Genomic DNA, 10975 nt, shown 5'->3' with positions numbered 1-10975 from the left:
AAACTCACCACAAGAAGCCAAAATTCTCACAAAAGAAAATGTATGAGTTTCACAGATAAATTTATATACATACTCACATACACATAAACATTTTTGAATATGATTATTTGATATGATACAAACTCACCACAAGAAGCCAAAATTTTCTTGAAAGGATATTTACGAGAAGAGCTCTCAGGCGGGTCCATTTTCTCTGCAGCCTTGTCAAATGCTTTATCCGACCGAAAATGGGGCCAGAGAGCTATCTTTTCATCAAATAAAATCCAATTCCGTGGAAAAACACGGATGCCGCTATCGGAAAATTCCACCACATGATAATTTCTACTCATCTTATTTGCTAAAACAAAATATAGAAATTAGTAGAATGTATAAAACTTCACGCTTAACGATTCAGGTTTTTATAGTTAAATTTATACTTACATGCCATTTTTCCCGTATAAAAATTACTTCTTGACTAGTTCGAAGAAAAAACAATAATGATCTTAACCAACAAATCTATTTGGAAAAAAAACATGTGCCACTGTTTTGAATCACTAGCGCTGACGTTCACTAAGCGGCTCCGATGAACACTAAGCAATACGATGAAAACAAATGTTGGCGCACTGTTTAAAAACAGCAACAACACCGAACTTCACAAAAAGTTATTAAAACTATTGAAACAATAACAATTATTTACAATATTTGGTATATACAAATTTAAATATTAAAAACAAAAATACTTAAAACTAATGAATATAAAAAACAGCAAGTTTAAAATCACTATTAGCATAAATGAAGCAAAGGAAGTGCGATCTTTGTATCACTTGAAGTGTCAGATATAATGAATATTTTACTTTTTATATTTTTCACAGGCCAAACTTGTACACTTGCTAGATCATACACCCTATATATCCCAATAAATGATGACCGGCAGGGTATTGTATAAACATCGTCCATCATTTTAAATCGTTGACCAATGATAACTGCTTCTCCATTTAAAGATGCAATATTGCAGATATAAATTATGGAGCCATCAATTAGAGAGCAGTATCGATCAGCTTCTCTTCTGATGTTGATTATGGCACTTCCACATTTTAGTTTTTCAAATTGTGGATTTCCGCAGGAAGTGAAAAGTGGTCCATCAAAATGTACAGTTGATAAGCATGGAGAGAACTCGATATCATTATCAAAATTATCACAATTATCTTCATACACTTTTTGCGTATGGTATTCTTGAAACTCGTGATATCTACGAGCAATTTGTTGCAGGGGCCTTTCTGGTTTTCGTATGTATTTCTTTAACGTCTGCATATAATTTTCAAATTTGAAGGCACTGAAACTTTCTAATGAACCAAATCTTCGAACATCATCTGTTAAGTGGATTAAACTATGCACATTGTGTGAAACAAGATGCTCTCCATAAAGAAGTTTAAATCCATTAACAAAATATGTTAATAAAGATTTACTATAATTCAATAAAGATTCATCAGAAAAGTCACGAGAACTTAAAATTCTTATAGCAACATGCAGAGTTAGAAAATTATTATAAAAATCTTTTGATATTATGGATTTAAGAACAATTGGGCCTGTATATAGAAGAAACTGTCTATATTCTGTAGCTTTCCACGAATTGAGGAATCTCAGAGATCGTGGGCGCCTACAAAATTCAACAGGAATATTATTCCTCATTCCTCTTAATTTATCAGATATTTTTTTAATTTGTGAAGTACCTAGTCTACACATTAAATCACCACTGATCCATATATCAAGCAACTTGCCCATAACACCTATGCATACGAGATGCATATAATCTAAAGGAACATTTGAAACAAAACCTATATTAGGAATTTCCATCAATCTTGAAGAATTGACTTGAAAATCTTCATATCTTCCATCTCTAAAAAGTTCATCAGTTCTTTGAGGAGCATCAAGTCTTGGAAAACAAACTCTATTTTGAATGTAATCACCGTCAGTCGTGCATTTCGTACAGCTATTATATCCGGTATGACCTTTTATTTGAAAAATAAAAGACTTTGCTGGTGCATCACACACAAAGTATTTGATGAAGCAATTATAATGATTTTCCTTATATGTAAGTCCTTCTCTGCACAAAACTACTGCTTCTTCAATAAAGTCTTTTAAATAATTATCCGCATTCTTAGGTTTTTCTAAACCACAATATATACCAATAACAAATACCTGCTTAGATGGTATTACAGAACCTAATATCGGCCATAACACTGTTCTAGATGACCTCGATATAGGCAAACCATCAACTGCGACTGCTAAGTTTATGTTATTATCTCCTGGCAATTTTTTATTCAAACTTTCTTTGATTCCATTGAACAAACCAAAATGAATATATTCACCAGGTGATACAATACTAGTTTCTGCTAATTTTACAGTCTTCAATAATGTTCTACTATCCTGAGGTAAATCAGAATAGCATTCATGCTCTCTCAATTGCTTTAAGAGAGCTGATAGAGCATTATGTTTAACATGGTACAACACAGCCCATTTTTTAAGAAAATCTGCAAGACAATCTGATTTTTGTTCTTCCTTTTTTTCTGGAGAAGCAGTTAATGGTGCCAAGTTATTATCATCACTATTGTTTATAATTGATTGTTCTGGTGGACATATATTAAACATCACAGATTTTTTCGGCGACGTACTAAACGCAGCGGTAATAGCCATTACTTCTTTATTCACTCGCCTTCGCAATTGTCTCTTTGAAATAAGTAAAACACTTTTAAGAACTTTTCTTGGAGCCATAATAAGTTTTTTTTAGGTTATTTACTCCAGTCAATATGAAAACTTATTATTTTAAGAATTCAAAATAACAGATTATATATTATAATATTGTATAGTATTATAATAATATTATATATATATATATATATATTACTGAAATATTATAACAAATAAAAGATCAACAACTTCATAACAAAAATCACAACCGAATGTGCTATGCATTCAACATGGCGTTGGTAACTACGTGTGATAAAAAGAGAACGCGCTAAAGTGAGAGGGGACATTCATCTTTAGGCACTGTCCCGTCTTGCGGATAAGCAAGTTGGTCCATGGGACCATCTTGCTTATCCCGATTTGGGAGTCCCGATGCGAACAACGCTAGGAAGTTCCGTGGGATATGCGCGATATCGCAACGGTGTAGCGGACAAGCGGGATACTCCCAGGATGGTCTCATGCTGTATGGGGTTATTTATAATTTATTGAATAGTTTTGTTCTAAAAGATTTAGTAAAACAATTGCACAATTCTGCAAATGACAGTTTTTGCGGTGGAGGTATAAAAATTTCGGGTTGAATTAATGAAAATAAATTTTGGCAATATTTTCACTTTTTTCCCATTATACTACTTTACTATGTGACATAATCAAGGCATAATTTTAATCTATAGGACAGCAAATATTGTGACATATATTATATACTGAGAAAAATTCCAATACATTTATGAGAGAGTAATCCAACATATTTATTCTTCTAAAAATCCCAATCAATTCAAAACAATCCTATTTCCTATCAATATATTTCATTTAAACCACACCTTCAACACTTGACAACCTATTATTATGTATTATCGGAAAAAATGTGACCTTAGACGATTTGTAGTACTTTATTGTATTGTTTTGCACTAAAAGATTTAGTAAAACAATTGCATAATTAAAATCACGGTTATTATTAAAATCACGGTTTTTGCGGTGGAGGTATCAAAATTTCGGTTCGAATTAATAAAAAGAAAATTTTAGCAATTCAAAATTTTCATTGTTTTTTTCTATTACTTTGTTTTGTAAAATATAATTAAGCCAAAATTTTCATACATTAACCTTAACAAAAATAAAATATATATAGATTTTTATGAACAAAAGTGAAGTTCCATATCAAAATAAAAGTGAAAGTTTTATACTAAAAGATCTAGTAAAACAATTGCATATTCATACAAAGTGACAGTTTTTACGGTAGAGGTATAACATTTTGGGCTGAATTAATAAAAATAAAAATTGGCAATATTTTTACAATATTTTTTTTGTTTTATCCTTCCACTTTGCTATGTAAAATAAAATCTAGCCTAAATTTATATACATTAATTCCTAAAGGGCTTAAATAGTGTTAAAGTTTATCAAGGTCTTAAAGTGCTTAAAAAGAGTCCGAATTTAGCAAGGTTTTAAAGTACTTGAAAAGAGTTTAAATTTTGCAACGTTCTAGAATCTAGAGTACCTAATGTAACAATAGTTTAAATTATCAAGGTCCTAACATATCTGAAAAGAACCTAAATTTATATAGGTCTTAAAGTAGTTAAAAAGAGTCTAAATTGAGCAAGGTTTTAAATTGCTTTAAAAGTTTAAATTTACCGAAATCATTAAGAGCATAAAAAGAACTTGAATTTACCAATGTCCTAAAGTGCTTAATTAGAGTCTAAATTTATCGAGGTCCTAAAGTGCTTAAAAAGTGTTTACATTTATCAATTTCTTAATCAGAGTCTAATTTATAAATCAAATTTCTACATAATAACCTCAAAAAAAAATATATATATTTGGAACTTTACAAACAAATATTTGACTACAAAAAAGTTCTAGGAATCAAATTTGAGTTAAAAAAGTAATTTTTTCCGACTAGCTTTCAGACTATTAAAATCTAGGCCAATGATGTAAGTAATGAAAATTGCAATAACAAAGTTATCTACTTATTGTCTAAATACGAAACTTGTTAGAAGTTGTTTGAAAATGCATTCATCAAATCTATTTTATTTTGTACTCTTCGGTTGAATTTGAAACTTTAGTTAATAAATATGAAGGTGAATGATCGATACATATACATATATATATATATATATATATATATATATATATATTTAAATCAGTATTTACATATATTAATATATAATCTACTTACAAAGTGCTATAAGACATAATAGTACTTAGCATATTTGCGTTTATAAGCAAATTCTCAATATACGGTGGAGCGTTGTATAATATATTATATATATATATATATATATATATATATATATATATATATATATATATATATATATATATATATATATAAATTTATATTTATACACAAGGGGATGAAAAGGGTGAAAAGATTAAATATTTTGAACGCGCAATCTTTTGATGTTTAATTTGCTTTTCTTCTTAAGACGCAAAACGAGCAAAAGACTTACTTGATGAATATCATAATCTTTCTTCAGTTTATATCTACAAGAGAATATCTGAGTGGAAATCTTTACAAAGTAATTAATTTTCATATTGAATCATATAGAAATGATCAAGAGGTTGTGATTAAATAATTATTTAAAATATTTATCTTGAATTATTTATTTCGTAAAAATTATTTCTATATCAAATTGTGCACGGCTTGAAATATTTTTAGATTTAATTCTTCCATTAACATATTTGCTTTTATGGTTTGAAAAAACATTCGAGATTTTTGCGATACGGTGGAGGAGTGAAAACTCCTTGTCGAAATTATAAAAATTGATCTCTGACAAATTTTTAAGTTTAAAATTTAATATATAAGTTACAATATATTGTTATTAAGTATGTCCTGGTTTGTTGTTATTTTGTCCTTAAAATTCTGACTTTATTTATTTTTTTTCAAATAAATATCTCACCTTGTTTTGCTATATAAAAATATTTATATTGAATTATATTTTTTGTGAAAATTATTTATGTATAAAATTGTGCTCATACCAAACGCGTTGATATATTTTATCTAGATTTAATTCCTTCATTAGCAGTTTTTCTTTGAGGTTTTAAAAAACTTTCCAGAATTTTATGAAAAGGTGGAGGCGTAAAAACTCTGGGTCGAAAATAGAAAAATTGATCCTAGAGACAAATATTTAACTATAATATTCAATAATCAATGCATGATATAATGTTATTAAGTGTGTCCTAGTTCGTTATTATTTTGTTCTTAAATTTCTGCCTATATATATATATATATATATATATATATATATATATATATCGAAGGTTTAAAATAACTTTCCAGGATTTTATGAAACGGTGGAGGATTGAAAACTCCGCGTCGAAATTAGAAAAATTCATTTCTGACAAATTATTAATATTCAATATATAAGTTACAATATATTGTTATTAAGTATACACTAGTTTGTCCTTAACTTTCTATTTTCTATTTATCTTTTCCCAAATAAATATCTCACCTTGTTTTGCTGTGCATTTTGAAATTTGGCGCGCTTTTACTTCACTCGGGGGCGAGTTGTTTTGTGCAAGAAATAAATAATGGCCAGAAACGATAAATACAAATAGGAAAGGGAAAAGAGAAAAATAAATGACTCACTACTAGAACACTACAATGGATAGTTGAAGGGCTAGTGGGTAATAAGAAGTTCCAGTAATTTGGCTTAAGGCACAATGCCATGCACCACTAATTTATTGTTACAACCGATATAAAATGTATTACTAAAAATATAATATGTTATGACAATATATTTTCTTATCTTCTGATTCCAAGGCAGACTTGATTGCCACATCACTCCGCACTCAGTTTTAAAGTCTAATCTGTTCGAAGATGATCGGAAACACGTTGTATTTAATTGTGTGAAAACCAAATATAAGATAGTTGTAAAGTTGACATTTTGGGTAGTCACCAATGTGTTAATTGATAATAAATTATTTCCTAACTGATATCAAAATATTTTACAAAATATCGTTTACAATATATAAAATGTCATAAAATTATATTTTGTTATCCTCTTATTAAATCTATTATATATAATAAAGGTAAATTTTACATAATTTATTCTATCAAAATAATCATTTTTTCAGGCACTTTATTTTTTTATTTATTTATTGAAATTTTTATTCGCCACATCACTTCGCATTAAGTATTGACGTCAAACTTGTTCGAAGGTGATCGGAAACACGTTGTATTTAATTGTGTAAACACCAAATGCAAGAGAGTTCATATATTATTATTCAAATGTTAGTATAATTTTTTTATCCGCGCTCATTTCTAATTAGCGTTTACGTTCAAGCTGTTCGAGGTGATTGGAAACACGTTGTATTTAATTGTGTTAAGACCAAATTTAGGAAAGTTGTACAGTTTATATCTTGGTACGAATTGTATTACTATCTAGGTCGCTGTGGCCCTTAATTTTACTGAATAGATAGGGCGGTGGAAGACCAGTGGTCTTAGCTAGATAATGCACCAGCAATGACATAAACCCTGGGACGTAAGAAAAGAAAATGTGATAGCCCGCAGTGACTTATGGGGTATCACGTAGGCAATTGAGAGAAGCAAAAATTCATGTCATGACATTTTGTATAGTTTTGATAATGATTTACTTGAAAACATTTTTATAAAACATAGAAATAGTTTTCTACAAATTTATTTATTTCTATACTAGTGACCTGCGACATCCACAATAAAGATAGCAATTGAAGATAGATAAAGAATTGTAAGAAAGTATAGACTTTGGTGCAACGCCCTAATCACTGGTCTTCCGTTGACTATTTAAAAAATACGCCCAGTCCTCGGGTTAACGCATTCACTCTAGTTCTGACACCGGACTTCAATTGGCATACTCATTCTGCATGCCCAGACCTCGGGTTATCGTTGACACCAAAAAGTTCACTGAAATCGCAATTCAACCTCTACTAGTCCTTTAACTCGCCAAACCGTCTTTTGATGCTTAGACTTACTGTCCTTATTCATTAACAAATATCGTTTCTAGAAATTTCTATCGGCGCGCCATCTATCGACATGGTAAAAGCGAGAGAAGCACAAAACAAAAACGATAGAGTAAACATCGGCGAGTACAACAAACACCGTACGAAGCTTCTGTTCTTGTTGTTTTCACCCACCGGTGGAGAAAAATCGAATTTTCTTCCACGAAAATTGATATGTGCCCGTGACGGCGTCGCCACCGAAAATACATACATACATATATATATATATATATATATATATATATATGTATATATATACATATACTAGTTGACCCGACAGACGTTGTCCTGTACCCACGTCTACATTTCAAAAGTTCAATTTTTTTTAATAACCTATCCTATACTTTTTAATATCCTATTTGATGTCCCGCCTTTGTGATTCATTTATTGCCTTAGCATAAGCAGTATAAATTCAGAAAAAAATAATACAGTATCTGCGTTGAAAAAACAATATCACACTTGATTTTACCACACAACATAATTGCTCCATTCATTTAGTCGATAATTTTCATATTAGTTGCTTTTTGGCAATTGCAATTTCTAAAGTACATTTTTCTTACTAATAATTTAATAAACATCATTGTTTATGTTCAAATTTTAGGTGAATTAATTTGTAAAATCAAGTTCATATGTGCACTATTCAATCTAAGATCAACGAAATAAATAATCCATATCCAATGCCAAACAAATTAATTTTTATAACAAAATTCTAAATCATTTTTTTAATAAATAGAAATATTTTTTTTTTTTATTTTAATATAATTTAGTAAAGTAAACTAAAGTACGACATGCAAGTTTGAAAAAATAATGTATATGCAATTTTGAACTTGTTGCGTTATTTATTGAACTGAATTATATAATTTCATCTTCCAAACATATACTGTTGACTGTATTTTATATTATATTAATTTCTGGCACATCTCAGCTACTGTTTGGCAATAATAATATAGACATTACATTTTTCTAATTCTTTTCTTATTTTAATATTGTCTTAGCCTATAAGTGAATTGAAATATTTGGCAAATGACAGTCTTCATTTGTTTTTAATGTCAAACAATGCCTCAAATATTTTAACGTCAATCAATGATGAGCTGTTTTTTGCATTTTTTTCCATCTGTTTCTACAATCTAACTATATTTCTATGATTCAAAAAACCTGAAAAAGTCCCTTAACAAACTTCAGAAAGATTTATCAAAATGTGAATAATCGTTTAGGAGGATTGTCCCTTCATACATCATTACAAAAGAATTCTCTATATTTATGATATATGATTTTCATTGTTTAGGACGTTTATATGTATGTGACATTATTTTTTGGATAAAAAAAAAATAAATATATAATTTTTTTATTTAACTAGTTTCGACACTATGTTTGTGTCATTCTTTCAATTCTGTAAATATTTACATAAAATATTAGAGAGAATATAATAATTGTCACATGAAATAAATCTGTTACATTGGAGAAAGCTTACAATATATTTGTAAATAATGAAGTAGCATGTCTATAACTCAAAAAATCCGAACAATACAAAACAATGTTTTCCGAACACATAATAAAATTTAATCATACTTTCTATATTAAACATTCAAAAATATTATTTACGGAACACACACACACATATATATATATATATACTAGCTGACCCGGCAAACGTTGTTTTACCTTGTAAGGTATCTGTAAACAATTTCTAGAGAATCCAAAAAATACTAATTTATTGTAATATAGTTTATATTAACCATATTCGTTTTAAAAAAATAATGTATATGCATTTTTAGACTTATTGCGTTATTTATTAAAATAAATTATATAATGTCATCTGCTAAACATATACTGTTGACTATATCTTATATTATTTTAACACTTTCGACTCGGGAGTCGGACTGCCAGTCGGTACGCAGCGCTCGGAATATTATAGTGCTATACTTATCTCTCAACTCGGATTTTTTTTTGTATCGGATTTTTTCAAAATGTGGTTATATTGCTTTTAAATATAGTTTATTATGATAATAAATAGAAAATTTTGAAAATTAAAAAAAAATGCACTCAAAAACCATGCTATATTGTTTAAAAAATCATTTCTTTACAGATCTTTATTAGAATTAGGGGATCATGAGCTAATAAATTAATTTTGTTATATATTTATTTATAAATTAATAAATCAATCAATAAATGAATGTAATAGTAAATTAATTTTAAAAAAATAAAAAAAAAAATTAAATTTAAGTTTAGTTGCGACGAGTCGTTGCCGACACGATTTGCCGCCGGAGCGGCGGCATCCGAGCTTAACGGTAAAACATATCATGCCGCCGGAGCGGCGGCATCCGAGCGCAACGGTAAAATGACTATGCCGCCGGAGCGGCGGCATCCGAGTCGAAAGGGTTAATATATGGCACATCTCAGCTGCTTTTCGGCAATAATAATGTAGACATTACATTTTTTTGTATATTATATTCTAATATTATCTAGGCTCATAAATTCAGCTAAATTCAAATTTCAAATGAATTGACAATTCTAGCAGACGACAGTTCAAATGTTTTCTATGTCAAACAATAGTAAGTGGATTTTGTAATTTTTGCCATTTATTTCTACAATCATATTTCTACGTTCATTAAATCTTAAAAATTTTCTTTGACAAACTTCAAAAAGATTTATCAAAAGCCGAATAACCGTTTAGGAGAAGTATCAAATCGTACACCCGTACAGGAGTATTTTATATTCAAGATTAATCTCTCAAATTGTTATTTTACATTTCCATTATAATTTATACGAATTTAATGCATTTGCCAACAAATGCATCGCATATGCATCTTTTGTTCGCGTTCGCATTCGCGTTTTCGTTTCGGGGTTTTCGGGGTTTTCGGGGTTTGCCACGCCACTCCCCCTCCGAAAACTTACAGATACGAAAGCTCTTAGCGATATTAAATCCGGGCATAAAATTTCCCAGACTGATAATATGTATCTTTAGTAGGGAATAGATAATATGAAATAGATAGTGGAAAGGGGTTGGTCGGGTGGAGACAATATGAATCGAACATTTTAATTGAAGTTAGGTAGGTGTAAATGACAGTTTTTTTCTTGGGGAAACTTGCATAATCGATTTATGTAAGAATAAACGATTTAAATAATTACATTTTTTTAATTTTTTTGTAATATCTGTTTACCTGTGCACCTGTCTGTACATTTATTCTCCTTTCTGATTTGTGGGAAAAATCGATTTAAACAATGATAGTTTTTCATTTTTTTTCATAATTTATCTGTTTACCTATCTATACAATCATTCTCC

The 10975-nt window shown here is 29.2% G+C and overlaps 1 protein-coding gene across 1 annotated transcript; it reads right to left on the bottom strand.

Moving 5' to 3' along the window:
* Window positions 1–762: 762 nt before the first annotated feature.
* On the bottom strand, window positions 763–1761 carry LOC113388447. The gene has a single exon (XM_026625823.1). The coding sequence runs from the start codon at window positions 1759–1761 to the stop codon at window positions 763–765; it is 999 nt and encodes a 332-aa protein (XP_026481608.1).
* Between the last annotated feature and the right edge of the window lie 9214 nt (window positions 1762–10975).

This window comes from Ctenocephalides felis, unplaced genomic scaffold (genome assembly GCF_003426905.1).
Source record: "Ctenocephalides felis isolate EL2017-DRISC unplaced genomic scaffold, ASM342690v1 CF-g0.4_SCAFFOLD_03572, whole genome shotgun sequence".
Taxonomy (NCBI): Eukaryota; Metazoa; Arthropoda; class Insecta; order Siphonaptera; family Pulicidae; genus Ctenocephalides; species Ctenocephalides felis.
Note: the sequence above shows the minus strand (reverse complement) of the source record. Positions and strands in the feature narration are given on the sequence as shown.

Coding starts and splice junctions, on each gene's coding strand:
- LOC113388447 (XM_026625823.1), bottom strand. CDS start 1,761: ATGGGCAAGTTGCTTGATATATGGATCAGTGGTGATTTAATGTGTAGA.